Source organism: Salvelinus namaycush, chromosome 39, assembly GCF_016432855.1.
Source record: "Salvelinus namaycush isolate Seneca chromosome 39, SaNama_1.0, whole genome shotgun sequence".
Lineage (NCBI taxonomy): Eukaryota > Metazoa > Chordata > Actinopteri > Salmoniformes > Salmonidae > Salvelinus > Salvelinus namaycush.
Window position 1 is genome coordinate 3,565,736 of NC_052345.1, and position 16,850 is coordinate 3,582,585.

The 16,850-nt window shown below is 42.1% G+C and overlaps 1 protein-coding gene across 1 annotated transcript in view; it reads right to left on the minus strand.

Moving 5' to 3' along the window:
* Positions 1 to 1,518: 1,518 nt before the first annotated feature.
* Positions 1,519 to 16,850, minus strand: part of LOC120032928 (interleukin-2 receptor subunit beta-like) — a 69,390-nt gene continuing 54,058 nt past the window's right edge. Inside the window, exons 2-10 of the mRNA XM_038979200.1 lie at positions 10,688 to 10,790; positions 7,826 to 7,937; positions 7,616 to 7,691; positions 7,269 to 7,368; positions 5,816 to 5,949; positions 5,460 to 5,652; positions 4,952 to 5,054; positions 4,642 to 4,726; positions 1,519 to 2,930 (exon numbers count right to left, since the gene is read on the minus strand). Of these exons, the coding sequence (XP_038835128.1) occupies positions 2,091 to 2,930; positions 4,642 to 4,726; positions 4,952 to 5,054; positions 5,460 to 5,652; positions 5,816 to 5,949; positions 7,269 to 7,368; positions 7,616 to 7,691; positions 7,826 to 7,937; positions 10,688 to 10,760 (1,716 nt within the window). The 5' untranslated portion in view covers positions 10,761 to 10,790 and the 3' untranslated portion in view covers positions 1,519 to 2,090. The remainder of the gene's footprint in view (positions 2,931 to 4,641; positions 4,727 to 4,951; positions 5,055 to 5,459; positions 5,653 to 5,815; positions 5,950 to 7,268; positions 7,369 to 7,615; positions 7,692 to 7,825; positions 7,938 to 10,687; positions 10,791 to 16,850) is intronic.

Below are 16,850 nucleotides of genomic sequence, written 5' to 3' on the forward strand. Positions count from 1 at the left end.
TGATGTCTATGTTGATGCTAATTAGCATTTTCGAATCGGAGAGTGAATAGAGCCGAATATACAGTACCAGTCAAAAGTTTAGACACACCTACTTATTCAAGGGTTTTTCTTTATTTTTACTATTTTCTACTTTGTAGAATAATAGTGAAGACACCAACACTATGAAATAACACAAATGGAATTAAAGTGTTAAACAAATCAAAATATTTTTATATTTGAGATTCTTCAAAGTAGCCACCCTTTGCCTTGATGACAGCTTTGCACATTCTTGGCATTCTCTCAACCAGCTTCATGAGGTAGTCACCTGGAATGAATTTCAATTAACAGGTGTGCCTTGTTTAAAGTTTATTTTGGAATTTCTTTCCTTCTTAATGCATTTGAGGCAATCAATTGTGTTGTGACAAGGTAGGGGTGGTATACAGAAGATAGCCCTATTTGGTAAAAGACCAAGTCCATATTATGGCAAGAACAGCTCAAAAAAGCAAAGAGAAACGACAGTCCATCATAAATTTAAGACATGAAGGTCAGTCAATCCGGGAAAAGTTTCAAGAACTTTCAAAGTTTCTTCAAGTGCAGTTGCAAAAACCATCAAGTGCTATGATGAAACTGGCTCTCATGAGGACCGTCACAGGAATGGAAGACCCAGAGTTACCTCTGCTGCAGAGGATAAGTTCATTAGAGTTACCAGCCTCAGAAATTGCAGCCCAAATAAATGCTTCACAGAGTTCAAGCAACAGACACATCTCAACATCAACCGTTCAGAGGAGACTGCGTGAATCAGGCCTTCATGGTCGAATTGCTGCAATGAAACCACTACCAAAGGACACCAATAATAAGAAATGACACCAATAATAAGAAGAGACTTGCTTGGGCCAAGATACACAAGCAATGGAAATTAGACTGGTGGAAATCTGTCCTTTGGTCTGATGAGTCCAAATTTGAGATTTTTTGTTCCAACCGCCGTGTCTTTGTGAGATGCAGAGTAGGTGAACGGATGATCTCTGCATGTGTGGTTCCCACCGTGAAGCATGGAGGAGTAGGTGTGATGGTGCTTTCCTGGTGACACTGTCTGTGATTTATTTAGAATTCAAGGCACACTTAACCAGCATGGCTACCACCGCATTCTGCAGCGATACGCCATCCAATCTGGTTTGCGCTTAGTGGGATTATCATTTGTTTTTCAACAGGACAATGACACAACACACCTCCAGGCTGTGTAAAGGTTATTTGACCAAGAAGGAGAGTGATGGAGTGCTGCATCAGATGACCTGGGTTCCGCAATCACCCGACCTCAACCCAATTGAGATGGTTTGGGATGAGTTGGACCACAGTCAACAAGTGCTCAGCATATGTGGAAACTCCTTCAAGACAGTTGGAAAAGCATTCCAGGTGAAGCTGGTCGAGAGAACACCGAGAGTGTGCAAAGCTGTCATCAAGGCAAAAGGTGGCAACTTTGAAGAATCTAAAATCTAAAATATATTTTGATTTGTTTAACACTTTAACACCGCCACAAGGACTCGCTAGAGTGCGATGAGCATAGGAAAGCCCCCCGGCCAAACCCTACCCCAACCCATGCCGCTCTGGGCCAATTGTGTGCCGCCCTATGGGGCTCCTGCTTGCGGCCGGCTCTGACACAGCTTGCGATGCAGTGTTTTAGACCACTGCGCCACTCAGGAGGCCACAGTCCTTATTTTAAGTGTTTCTAAAATCCCTTAAGAGAGAAATGAATGGTGGAAAAACAATTGGAACCATTTCCCTGTTTGAACGCCTCCACTGTGGAGCTCTATTGGAATGGATGTAATTCTACAGTATTTCATTTCAATGCTTCATGGACAAAATGACATGTTTGTAAGTCTTGTTTGTTGTTGTAGTGGGGACAGTAACATTAGTTCTTAAAAAAGTGTGTCTGTAATAGAAACAATGTGGTAAAAACAAATGTAGACATTAGCAAATGCATTTCTATAGATTCCAAAGTATTTTTTACAATGGAGGGGGGCCAAGATGGAGGAGCAGTGGCTTCAAAACAGCCTGTCAGTCATCTAGTGTATCTATAAATCATTAGTCCCTCCCTAGTAAAAGGTTTCCATAGTTCAGTTCTGAGCTTCTTTCACTGGCATGTAGCCGCCACTAGAGGGCTCTAAAGCCATTGAAGAAGACAGGAGAGACATCTCCTCCAACAGCCTGTCTTGATGACTGGTACTCATACCCAGGGATGGAGCCAACCCCAACCCAGAGAAGGGGAAGGGTAAACCGGTCAGTGGAATAGGTAAGGGGGTGGAACAGAATGGAAATATATTGTTAGTGGTAATAAGAGGGATATGGTTACAGGCGGTCACAGTTGGCCCGACCGCATCCTCCACGCTCTCTTGACTTTCCTGATCCTCTCCCCCACTGCCGATGCCTGAATCTGGGCTTATGAGGGCCCGACGCTCGGCCTGGAGCTTCTCAACACGCTCATAAGAAGAAACCTGGACGATATCTTTACCTCCACTGATGCCTCCAAATATACCGCCACCTAACATCTCTCTATCCGTCCCTCCACCCCCCAACTCTATATCCTTCCCTCCACCCCTGATATCTCCGTCCTTCCCCCCTACACCTCTAACACTATCCATCCTTTCTCCTCTGTTTTCCTCCTTCCACTCTTCTATCTCTTCAGTAGTGCCACCTACTGGTCCGTAAGGGGAGTGTACAGAGCAGGGTTCCAGCTTGGTGGAGGTGGATCCAGGCTGGGAGCATTGAGATAACAAGTTGCTGAAGACGGAGTGGCCACTGTTGTCCAATCTCTTCTTCAGTAGTAGTGCAGTACCGGTCTCCCTCCTCAGGGGGGCGATGGTGCCAATGCTTTTGGTAATCTCTACCTGGGAGATGTCGTCACGGTGCAAGGCAGAGTCGACGAATTCAAAAGCGTACAAAGGACCCAGCCAAGCCTGTAGGCGTGCACACACACAGAGACATAGAGAGAGAGACAGAGAGAGATTGAGAGAGAGAGAGACACACACACACAGAGGGAAATAAAATTATCATTATTTTCATTCCTTTTTATTGCAGAGGAGGCTGGTAAGGTGAGGACGGCATGGTCTTCCGACAGGTGGCCTCCCTCCTGCATGATGCTAATGTAAGACAATGGTGAGGACAGGTGTTACGTTCCCCAGTTTCTGTGTTGTAGTTTGTGTATTTGAGTGTGTCTTTCAGAAGATGGTCGGGCCCCAATTGATGATTGGAGAGCTGACCCCGCCCCCTCGTCAAGACGCAGCTGTCTCCAATTACCCATTTCTTCTGAAGCTATATAAGCCAGTGTTCTGTTGCTCAGAGGAGAGAATGCAGAGGGAGATTGATTGTGATGAGGAGATTGATTGTGATAGAGAGAATTCAATTGCTGAGAGCGGTGTTGGTCGTTTTTCAGGGAGCAGAGGGTTATATAGTGTTGGTTGTTTCTCAGAAAGTGATTTGGTATGTATTGTGTTAGTTTGTTGCATTATCAGATAGAGCTTATTTGATGTCCTTAGTTTCTTAGTTTGTTTGAGTAATTGTTTGATATTCTGTTTAATTTGTTCCCAGGGGGGAAGGCACCTAGGGAGTGCTTAGGCAAGAGGCCCACGGGCATACATATACCGGTAGTATATTCACTGTCTAGGCACACTAGGTAAGACCTGGGCGGACCACCCCCTGTATTTTGGTGCGTGCACCAGGGGGTGCTAAGTTAGGTAAGTAGTGGGTAGGCAGGTAAGGGGGCTTTGACATTTACTTTCTTTTCTTTGGTTCCGTCCAGCCCCTTTTCCCCATATTACCGTGTGATGGAATAAATTCCTTGTAAACGGTACCACTCTCTCTGCCTTTGTCATCCTTACTCGCACCTACAGTCCCATACCTCTTTCACTTCACGGAGAGTTGAGTTGTAGCAGGGTGTTGCGTTCCCTCTTCATAGAGGCGTGCGTAACAACAGCTCATAATAATGTCTGGTAATAAATATATGGAAACTATGTGTTTTATCTGTTTGATACCATTCCATTCATTAGGCTCCAGCCATTGTAACCTAACTACCGCCATTATAACCTAACTACCGCCATTGTAACCTAACTACAGCCCTTATAACCTAACTACAGCCATTATAACCTAACTACAGCCATTATAATCTAACTCCAGCCATTATGACCTAACTACAGCCATTATGACCTAACTACAGCCATTATAATCTAACTCCAGCCATTATGACCTAACTACAGCCATTATAACCTAACTACAGCCATTATAACCTAACTACCGCCATTATAACCTAACTACCGCCATTATAACCTAACTACCGCCATTATAACCTAACTACCGCCATTATAACCTAACTACAGCCATTATAACCTAACTACAGCCATTATAACCTAACTACAGCCATTATAACCTAACTACAGACATTATAACCTAACTACAGCCATTATAACCTAACTACAGCCATTATAACCTAACTACAGCCATTATAACCTAACTACCGCCATTGTAACCTAACTACAGCCATTATAACCTAACTACAGCCATTATAATCTAACTACCACCATTACAACCTAACTACAACCATAACAAGGTAGTGCACAATACAGGGAATAGGGTCCCTTTTGGCACATGACTTCAGTCAAAAGTAGAACTGACCTTGAAGTTTCCATGGTGATGGAGGTTGAGGCCCTCAAAGTACCTGGAGGGATCTGGTATAGGAGGATTCAGAATCTTCTTGACCCTGTCAGCAATGAACGGAAAGTAAAGGAAGTTGCACTTAACCAACTACAAAACATTACATCTAAAACATGTTTACTTTACAGTCTGTTGGTGTTAAAATACATCACATTTATTTTGAATACAACTTGAAACCAAGCTTTCCTCCTACACATATGCACACACTCTCAGACACACACACAATAACCACCCACCTGCTCCTCTCCCCACGCACACACACAGTACTCACAATTTGCCTTTGCAGAGCAATATGGAGACCAGCAGGACCAGTACAACAACAGCTCCCACCACGGTGACCACCACAAAGTCCTGGTCTAGAACATCAGGACTACCTGAGAACAGGACCAGAGGAACAACATAGAACATACTTACAACGTATTTACAACGTACATAACAACACCACTGTTTTACTAAAAGATTGGCATAGAAAAGCCTTCATTTACATTTCTGTAAGTTTGTTTTGAGCACGTGTCTGCCTATCTAAGAATGAAAGAAAGAAATAGGGAAGGAAGGATGAAGAAGGAGAATAAGCTATTTTTCAAGATTCATATGGAAACACACTACTATGCTTGCATTCCAAATGGCAACATATTCCCTATTTAGTGCAGTACTTTTGGCCCATAGGGCTCTGCACTATGTAGGGAACAATAGGGCCATTTGGGACACAGGCCAAGTATATATAGGCCCACATTCAACCGTGTACTAATTACCAATGACATCACTGATGCTGTATTTACCTGTTGGCTTCATCTGGCCCAGAGTGGAGACCCATGATGCACTGGGGCTCCAGTCGCTCCACTGACAGTCTGGGTAATCGTCTGGGTCGGCTCGAACCCTGACTCTGACCTGGTACCTCCCTCCTCTCTCCAGCATGTCAGGGTCCAGGTCAAAATACGTCTGTTTGTTTGATATGTTCACCTCCACAGCATCCTGCAGTAGCACAACATACAGTAGGTGTACTTTTAGATAGTGTACAAAGAGACGCTCTTTCACTGTATTCTCTCTTTCACATCTCTCCCCTTTCCCTCTCGTTATTATCTGTCCTCTGTCTCTGTCTCTCCCCCCCCCCCCCCCCCCCCCCACCTCCCCTCACCTCCCAGTGATGTAGTTCCTGTTTCCACTGTAGTTGGAAGTTATAGTTGGATATCTTTTTTGAAATGGGAGCTCCTGGTGTCCAGGCGATTGAGGCATTGGTGACGGTCGGCTTGCCAGGGGGATGCATTTTAACTGCCAAACACACATTAACACAGTTAATGTAGTCATACTAGTACTAATATATTACTAATATCACTGTAACATAACTACTAGTACTAAGTTGAATTAGAAATGTCTGTATCAGGTATGAATTAGTATTAAGTTTTATAAATTAATAAGCTATCCAGCATGTTTGTATTGCATTATGTTGTATTATAGTGTACTGAGTTTGAGCATTTTGTTGTATTATAGTGTACTGAGTTTGAGCATTTTGTTGTATTATAGTGTACTGAGTTTGAGCATTTTGTTGTATTATAGTGTACTGAGTTTGAGCATTATGTTGTATTATAGTGTACTGAGTTTGAGCATTTTGTATGCTGACCACACAAAATTCCTTTTCATGTAAATGGACAATAAAGTTACAGTACGAGTCGATGTAGTTGGTGTACACTTACTGTAGTAGTAGTAGGTTAGTAATATCTGACACATCGTACATAATGTCACTCAAATGACTGTACACTTACTGTAGTAGTGGTAGGTTAGTAATATCTGATACATCGTACATAATGTCACTCAAATGACTGTACACTTACTGTAGTAGTGGTAGGTTAGTAATATCTGATACATCGTACATAATGTCACTCAAATGACTGTACACTTACTGTAGTAGTGGTAGGTTAGTAATATCTGACACATCGTACACAATATCACTCAAATGACTGTACACTTACTGTAGTAGTAGTAGGTTAGTAATATCTGACACATCGTACATAATGTCACTCAAATGACTGTACACTTACTGTAGTAGTAGTAGGTTAGTAATATCTGACACATCGTACATAATGTCACTCAAATGACTGTACACTTACTGTAGTAGTAGTAGGTTAGTAATATCTGACACATCGTACATAATGTCACTCAAATGACTGTACACTTACTGTAGTAGTAGTAGGTTAGTAATATCTGACACATCGTACATAATGTCACTCAAATGACTGTACACTTACTGTAGTAGTGGTAGGTTAGTAATATCTGACACATCGTACATAATGTCACTCAAATGACTGTACACTTACTGTAGTAGTGGTAGGTTAGTAATATCTGATACATCGTACACAATGTCACTCAAATGACTGTACACTTACTGTAGTAGTAGTAGGTTAGGAATATCTGACACATCGTACATAATGTCACTCAAATGACTGTACACTTACTGTAGTAGTGGTAGGTTAGTAATATCTGACACATCGTACATAATGTCACTCAAATGACTGTACACTTACTGTAGTAGTGGTAGGTTAGTAATATCTGACACATCGTACATAATATCACTCAAATGACTGTACACTTACTGTGGTTAAATGGTTGATACAGGTATTTAATCTGTATCACATAATCTTCTGTTTGTCCACACCGTACGCCAATGGGTATTTTATCATCTTGCCAAAAGATCTGAAAGATCATTTACAGAGGTTCAGTTATCCAGGGTTGTTTGTCTATCAGTCTATATATATGTATCATTGTTTTATTGTTATTATTGTTATTATTAGAAAAACGTAATAAATTATAAAAAATAAACAAATTCCTGGGTAATTTATTCATCCAGATTAATGTGTTACAAATTCTAGTTTTTATCTATAATAATGCACATATATAACCAAGCATTGGTTTTTACTTGATGTAGTTTTATAAAACTCACAGGATTGCCCTCAAAGACCAGACTGCCGCCTCTCAACGTTGAGTTGGAACCGCCCAAGGACTTCATCTCACATTGCCTGTAGTTACAACAGTGAACCATTGTTTCAGTCAGCATCTCAAATGGCACCCTATTCCCTATTATAGTGCACTACTTTTGACCTATTCTATGGGAATAGGGTTCCATTTAGGGTGCATCCTTAGTCATCTTTACCTTTTAAACCCGGGGTATTCACCATGCAGAGTGCATGGCATGTCTGGGGGCACGCATGTGTTGTTCAACACACATGTGATGTTACTGATGAAGTCATTGACACACTGCAGACCTTGAGAGAGAGAGAGAGAATTCAATAGTTGTGGCTTAGCATTGTTTAATAGCCAGTTTTATCAGGCTCTATATCATGTTTTATAAGGCTCTATGTCATATTGTATCATATATCATACAATGGCAAGAAAAAGTATGTGAACCCTTTGGAACGTGATCAAGACAAAGGAGATGATTGTGGACTACAGTAAAAAGAGGACCGAGCACGTCCCCATTCTCATCGACGGGGCTGCAGTGGAGCAGGTTGAGAGCCTCAAGTTCCTTGGTGCCCACATCACCAACAAACTAACATGGCACACCAAGCATAGTCGTGAAGAGGGCACGACAAAACCTATTCCCCCTCAGGAGACTGAAAAGATTTGGCATGGGTCCTCAGATCCTCAAAAGGTTCAACAGCTGCACCATCAAGAGCATCCTGACTGGTTGCATCACTGCCTGGTATGGCAACTGCTCGGCATCCGACCGCAAGGCACTACAGAGGGCAGTGAGAACGGCCCAGTACGTCACTGGGGCCAAGCTTCCTGCCATCCAGGACCTCTATACCAGGTGGTGTCAGAGGAAGGCCCTAAAAATTGTCAAGGACTCCAGCCACCCTAATCATAGACTGTTCTCTCTGCTACCGCATGGCAAGCGGTACCGGAGCGCCAAGTCTAGTCCAAGAGGCTTCTGAACAGTTCTACCCCGAAGCCATAAGACTCCTGAACATCTAATCAAATGGCTACCCAGACTATTTGCATTGCTGCTCTTATCCTCTATGGACAGTCACTTTAACAACTGTACCTTAATGTACATACTACCTCACTAACCGGTGCCCCCGCACATTGACTCTGTATCTGTACCCCCCTGCATATAGTCTCGCTATTGTTATTTTACTGCTGCTCTTTAATTACTTGTTACTTTTATCTCTTATTCTTACCCGTATTTTTTTTTAAACTGCATTGTTGGTTCGGGGATCGTAAGTAAGCATTTCACTGCATTTCACTACACCTGTTGTATTCGGCACATGTGACTAATACAATTTGATTTGAATTACCTGGATTACTGCATAAATTGGTCATCAAATTTGATCTGATCTTCATCTAAGCCACAACAATAGACAAGCATAGTGTGCTTAAACTAATAATACACAAATTATTGTATTTTTCTTGTCTATATTGAATACATCATTTAAACATTCACAGTGTAGGTTGGGAAAAGTATGGGAACTCTTAGGCTAATGACTTCTCCAAAAGATAACTGGAGTCAGGAGTCAGCTAACCTGGAGTTAGAGCTGCCTTGCCCTTTAAACACACTCACAAAATTTGAGTTTGCTATTCACAAGAAGCATTGCCTGATATGAAACATGCCTCGAACAAAAGAGATCTCAGATGACCTAAGATTAAGAATTGTTGACTTGCATAAAGCTGGAAAGGGTTATAAAAAGATCTCTGAAAGCCTTGCTGTTCATCAGTCCGGTAAGACAAATTGTCTATAAATGGAGAAAGTTCAGCACTGTTGCTACTCTCCCTAGGAGTGGCCGTCCTGCAAAGATGACTGTAAGAGCACAGCACAGAATGCTCAATGAGGTTAAGAAGAATCCTAGTGTCAGCTAAAGAATTACAGAAATCTCGGGAACATGCTAACATCTCTGTTGACGAGTTTACGATACGTAAAACACTAAACAAGAATGGTGTTCATGGGAGAACCCCACAGAAGAAGCCACTGCTGTCCAATAAAACCATTGCTGCACGTTTGAAGTTTGCAAAAGTGCACCGGGATGTTCCACAGCGCTACTGGCAAAATATTATGTTGACAGATGAAACTACAGTTGAGTTGTTTGGAAGGAACACACAACACTATGTGAGGAGAAAAAAAGGCACAGCACACCAACATCAAAACCTCATCCCAACTGTAAAGTATGGTGGAGGGAGCATCATGGTTTGGGGCTGCTTAGCTGCCTCAGGGCCTGGACAGTGTGCTATCATCGACAGAAAAATGAATTCCCAAGTTCATCAAGACATTTCGCAGGACAATATTAGGCTATCTGTCCGCCAGTTGAAGCGCAACAGAAGTTGGGTGATGCAACAGGACAACGACACCAAAACACAGAAGCAAATCAACAACAGAATGGCTTCAACAGAAGAAAATAAGCCTTCTGGAGTGGCCCAGTCAGAGTCCTCACCTCAACCCGATTGAGATGCTGTGGCATGACCTCAAGAGAGCAGTTCACACCAGACATCCAAATAATATTGCTGAACTGAAATAGTTTTGTAAAGAGGAATGTTCCAAAATTCCTCCTGACCGTTGTGCAGGTCTGATCCACAACTACAGAAAATGTTTGGTTGAGGTTATTGCTGCAAAAGGCGGGTCAAGCAGTTATTAAATCCAAGGGTTCACATACTTTTCCACCCTGCACTGTGAATGTTTGCATGGTGTGTTCAATAAAGACATGAAAACGTTATCAACCAAAACAAACAGCAAATGCATCCAACAAGTTTGTAGAGTCATAAGCTTGATATAATCATTGCGTGCTATGAATATACAACCTAATACTTAACTTTTTACTACTTTAATACACATATTAGTGAATTTATCCCAATACTTTTGGTCCCCTAAAATGGGTAGACTATGCACAAAAAGTGCTGTAATTTCTAAAAAGTTCACCCGATATGGATGTAAATACACTCAAATTAAAGCTGACAGTCTGCACTTTAACCTCATAGTCATTATACATGTGCTTGTAATGCATTGTGAAGGGTATTGATGACTTACAGGACTGTGGTTGGCTGGAGCAGGTTAGTAGGGGGAGGAGCAGGATGACATAGAGACACCATAGAACCTCCATTATGACTTCTTCCTGGTCCTTTTTCTCATTCTAGAACACAGTAGGAGACATGACCTTAGCAACGGGTGACAGGTGGCTTAGTGTTCCAAATGGTACCCTATTTCTTATATAGGGCACTACTTTTGACCAGGGCTCATTGGGCTCTGGTCAAAAGTGGTGCACTATGTAGGGAATAAGGTGCCATTTGGGATGGAAAACAGAAGGAACCATAAGGGAGGGAAGAAAGTGTATATGAATTTTCTGTCTGTTTGCGTGGTGTGTTTTTCCCATGAAAGTATATTAAGTGTTGTCCGTTGTATCAATGCCACACGCCTGCCAGTGGGGATTTTAGCATAACATCTTGGTGGGGCAAACTCAATCTTTTTTAACACATGCCAGTAAAGCCATTTTATTATTTTACTAGGCCTATGTGGTCTAAAAATCAAGGAAAATACAATCACGAGCATCCACTTTTATATACATTATATCGACGCACAGGCAGCGCAAACAAAACAAGCCTCGCAATATCGACTGGAATTGCATACGTCTATTACTGAACTGAACTGAAAAAACGATTTGAATGAGACGAGTGTCACTGTCAAACATGGTTACAGACCCAACAACATTTGATAGTAAGTATCCCATCCTCATGAAGAAAAGCATATGAGCTAATTACAATACACAAAGTAAGCAAAACAATGAAATCATTCCAACATTGTCTAAAATTATGAATAAGATATTGTACTGAGATAAACCTATATAAGCAATATAGCAATTGGGATGTACAAACCATGGCATAAGGGAACGATGAGCGGATAAGAGGCAAGCAGTAATTTCGATTAAGATATTAATGAGCGAGTAGTCGATAAAACTATTTGTTCAGCACTTTTGAAATGTACAGGGACAGAGTTCAGAACATCGGCCATTCTTACAGTGTTCTCCCTGTACACCAAGTCAGAACCTTAGGATAAATAATGGGGGCATATAAGCACACATTGAAAGCGCTTACAATATTCAATGATGACATTTCTCTAAAACAGGCTATAGGCTACATGTGCACCACCAAGTCAGAACAGTAGGCTAAGTTCTAAGGGGGAGAGGTACCAAATTCTTAGGATGAGGCCTTATGGGCTACTAACAGCTGACTATACGACATACGGTATTACATTCTTAGCTACTGTATACATATCTCGCATATTACATAATTTATCCAGCAGTATACAAGACATATTTTTGGTTTTGGACACAACCGTTGTTGTACTGTGCTCACTTGAATGTGGCGCAGTGGTATTTTTGTGGGAAAACTTTGTCATCAAACTTTGTCATCAAAGTCAGGCATTCTCTGGATTTAGGCTGCTTTCAAGACAACTGGGAACTCGGAATAAAACAAACAATCATGACGTCAGTGTTCTTCAGGTCGGAGATCTAGAAAGAGACCAGAGTTCCCGGTTGGATGACCGTTCAAAACGTATTTTTCCAGTCTGAGTCTGTTTTATTCCGAGTTGCCAGTTGTCTTGAATGTGGCAGAAATCATGCTGGATTGACTACATGACCAATGTATTCAACCTTTTCTGACCTATGGTGTTGCATGTGAATGTTAATCCATTTAAGCCTGGAAAAGAGAGCCTTTCAGACAGATGTTTTAAATCCTTAAACCCAGACTTGGACCACACACCCTCTCTACCGAATAGCAGGCAAGGAAAGCAAAAGAGTGATTGCTTTGCGACTCTTGCAGTTAGCCATTGATTCGTTCCAAACCACTCATTGTTGAATTAGCGATTTCCGACATGTTGTGCAATGTTTATGTCCAATGGCCGATGAGCACCAATACTTTTTATCTATAATTTGAAAAGGATTTGACAGTAGATTGTCAAGGTGATTCATGATGATGACTGTTTGTCTAGCTTGCTAGCTAAGATTGTGAAAGTATGATGTTGACATCAGTCCAACCAAAGCTACAGTATATGTAACGTGATTTGACATCTTATCTGTGGCCAATGACCTTCAACCTTCTTGGAGGGGCATTTCTAATGTATATCTATGGCAGCACCCAAGAGGGCTTGAACTACCTAGCTCTCCCTGTAGATTCGGCAGTGACGTAGTGTCCCCATGAGTGACAGAACATTGAGCCAATCAAGGCGCAACTAGAGAAAATTACCAACGCCTATGCTCTGTGCTTTTGCTGGCTGCTCCTACACCACAGAAAGCACTGAGCTTGGCTGGAACATCTGCATATTGGAGTTGCCTTACTCAAGAAAGAGGCCATGTTTGTATGCAGATTTATTAACTCAAGGAAAACATTTCTTTTTACATTGTTTGCAAACTGATATGGGATACAAATGAATGCAAAAATAACATGCAAAAAAAATGCCATTTAAAAAAAAGTATATACCGTATGTATATGTACAGTTGAAGTCAGAAGTTTACATACACTTAGGTTGGAGTCATTAAAACTCGTTTTTCAACCACTCCACAAATTTCTTGTGAACAAACTATAGTTTTGGCAAGTCGGTTAGGACATCTACTTTGTGCATGACACAAGACATTTTTCCAACAATTGTTTACAGACAGATTATTTAACTTATATCACAATTCCAGTGGTCAGAAGTTTACATACACTAAGTTGACTGTGCCTTTAAACAGCTTGGAAAATTCCAGAAAATTATGTCATGGCTTTAGAAGCTTCTGATAAGCTAATTGACATCATTTGAGTCAATTGGAGGTGTACCTGTGGATGTATTTTAAGGCCTACCTTCCAACTCAGTGCCTCTTTGCTTGACATCATGGGAAAATCAAAAGAAATCAGCCAAGACCTCAGAAGAAAAACTGTAGACCTCCACAAGTCTGAATCATTCTTGGGAGCAATTTCCAAACGCCTGAAGGTACCACTTTCACCTGTACAAACAATAGTACACAAGTATAAACACCATGGGACCACGCAGCCCTACCACCATATCGCTTAGGAAGGAGACTCGTTCTGTCTCCTAGAGATTAACGTACTTTGTGAAAAGTGCAAATCAATCCAGGAACAACAGCAAAGGACCTTGTGAAGATGCTGGAGGAAACAGGTACAAAGTATCTATATCCACAGTAAAACGAGTCCTATCTCGACATAACCTGAAAGGCCGCTCAGCAAGGAAGAAGCCACTGCTCCAAAACCGCAATAAAAAAGTCACAGTACGGTTTGCAACTGCACATGGGGAAAAATATCGTACTTTTTGGAGAAATGTCCTCTGGTCTGATGAAACAAAAATAGAACTGTTTGGCCATAATGACCATCGTTATGTTTGGAGGAAAAAGGGGATGCTTGCAAGCCGAAGAACACCATCCAAACCATGAAGCACGGGGTGGCAGCATCATGTTGTAGAGGTGCTTTGCTGCAGGAGGGTCTGGTGCACTTCACAAAATAGATGACATCATGAGGTAGGAAAATTACGTGGATATATTGAAGCAACATCTCAAGACATCAGTCAGGAAGTTAAAGCTTGGTCACAAATGGGTCTTCCAAATGGACAATGACCCCAAGCGTACTTCCAAAGTTGTGGCAAAATGGCTTAAGGACAACAAAGTCAAGGTATTGGAGTGGCCATCACAAAGCTCAGTCCTCAATCCTATAGAAAATTTGTGGGCAGAACTGAAAAAGCGTGTGCGAGCAAGGAGGCCTACAAACCTGACTCAGTTACACCAGCTCTGTCAAGAGGAATGGGCCAAAATTCCCCCAAATTATTGTGGGAAGCTTGTGGAAGGCTACCCAAAACGTTTGATCCAAGTTAAACAATTTAAAGGCAATGCTACCAAATACTAATTGAGTGTATGTAAACTTCTGACCCACTGGGAATATGATGAAAGAAATAAAAGCTGAAACAAATCATTCTCTCTACTATTATTCTGACATTTCACATTCTTAAAATAAAGTGGTGATCCTAACTGACCTAAGACAGGGAATTCTTACTAGGATTAAATGTCAGGAATTGTGAAAAACTTGGTTTAAATGTATTTGGCTAAGGTGCATGTAAACTTCTGACTTCAACTGTATATATGCTTCCATAGCTATACATTTGACCTCATTTCTACCAGCATGTTAAATGTACAACCAGAGGGGGGGAAAAACTCTAGACCACCTTTACTCCACACACAGAGACGCCTACAAAGCTCTCCCTCGCCCTCCACTTGGCAAACCTGACCATAATTCTATCCTCCTGATTCGTGCTTACAATAAAAAATTGAAGCAGGAAGCACCAGTGACTTGGTCAATAAAAAAAGTTGTCAGATGAAGCAGATGCTAAACTACAGGACTGTTTTGCTAGCACAGACTGGAATATGTTCTGGGATTCTTCCGATGGCATTGAGGAGTACACCACATCAGTCACTGGCTTCATCAATAAGTGCATCAATGACGTCGTTGATGGTGTTGGAGTCATGACTCTAACCCGGAAGCTTATAAGAAATCCCGCTATGCCCTCTGACAAACCATCAAACGAGCAAAGCGTCAATACAGGACTAAGATCGAATCGTACTACACCGGCTCCGACACTTATCGGATGTGGCAGGGCTTGCAAACTATAACAGACTTCAAAGCGAAGCACAGTCGAGACCTGCCCAGATTAAACACCTCCCTCTGCAACTGGATCCTGGACTTCCTGACGGGCAGCCCCCATGTGGTAAGGGTAGGTAACAACACATCCGCCACGCTGATCCTCAACACGGGGGCCCCTCAGGGGTGCATGCTCAGTCCCCTACTGTACTCCCTGTTCACTCATGACTGCACGGTCAGGCATGACTCCAACACCATCAAGTTTGCCGATGACACAACAGTGGTATGCCTGATCACCGACAACGATGAGACAGCCTATAGGGAAGAGGTCAGAGACCTGACCATTTGGTGCAAGGACAACAACATCCCCCTCAACGTAATCAAGACAAAGGAGATGATTGTGGACTACAGGAAAAGGAGGACCGAGCACGTCCCCATTCTCATCGACGGGGCTGTAGTGGAGCAGGTTGAGAGCTTCAAGTTCCTTGGCGTCCACATCACCAACAAACTATTATGGCCCAAGTACACCAAGAAGGCACGACGTAAAGAGGGTCTACAGCTGCACCATTGAGAGCATCTTGACGGGTTGCACCACTGCCTGGTATGGAAACTGCTCGGCCACCGACCGCAAGGCACTACAGAGGGCAGTGCGAACGGCCCAGTGAGTCACTGGGACCAAGCTTCCTGCCATCCAGGACCTCTATACCAGGTGTTGTCAGAGGAAGGCCCTAAAAATTGTCAAAGACTCTAGCCACCCCAGTCATAGACTGTTCTCTCTGCTACCACACGGCAAGCGGTACCAGAACGCCAAGTCTAGGTCCAAGAGGCTTCTAAACAGCTTCCATCCCCAAGCCATCCCCAACTCTACCTACATGTACATATTACCTTGAATAACCGGTGCTCACGCACATTGACTCTGTTCCTGTACCCCCTGTATTTAGCCTCACTATTGTTATTTTGCTGCTGCCCTTTAATTATTTGTTACTTTTATTTCTTATTTTTTTAGGTATTTTTCTTAAAACTGCATTGTAGGTTAACGTCTTGTAAGTAAGCATTTCACTGTAAGGTCTACACCTGTTGTATTCAGCGCATGTGACAAATACATTTTCATTTGGTGGGCAGTGTGCGGTTTGCTACCATTCTCTCATGTCTTGGTATTTAGTAAAATGTCACTGTGGTTGGAGACACTGATGTTATGTTCAGCCTGTGAAGATGTGAAGTTTCCACTCCTCTGTTATGTAAACAACCATCGAACAGGTACACGATGTGTTGAGAGGGTGAAGAAGAAGAAGATTGTGATGATGATAATGAATGACCTGGATGATATGTTAGTGCAGGGCTGGAACAAAAGCATGCACACCCTGTGTGGCTATAATGCTTCTACAAGGAATACCAGTACTGCGTAACATTGGTCTTTCTTTTGAACTGTTTGTCACAAATTGATAGGTGGTTGAATGTTGCGCAAGAGTGAAATGTTTATATCAGAGGAGGAAGGCTCATAATAATACCTGGAATGGAGTTAATGGAAGGGCATCAAATACATGTAATCAATGTGTTTCATGTGTTTGATACTCTTC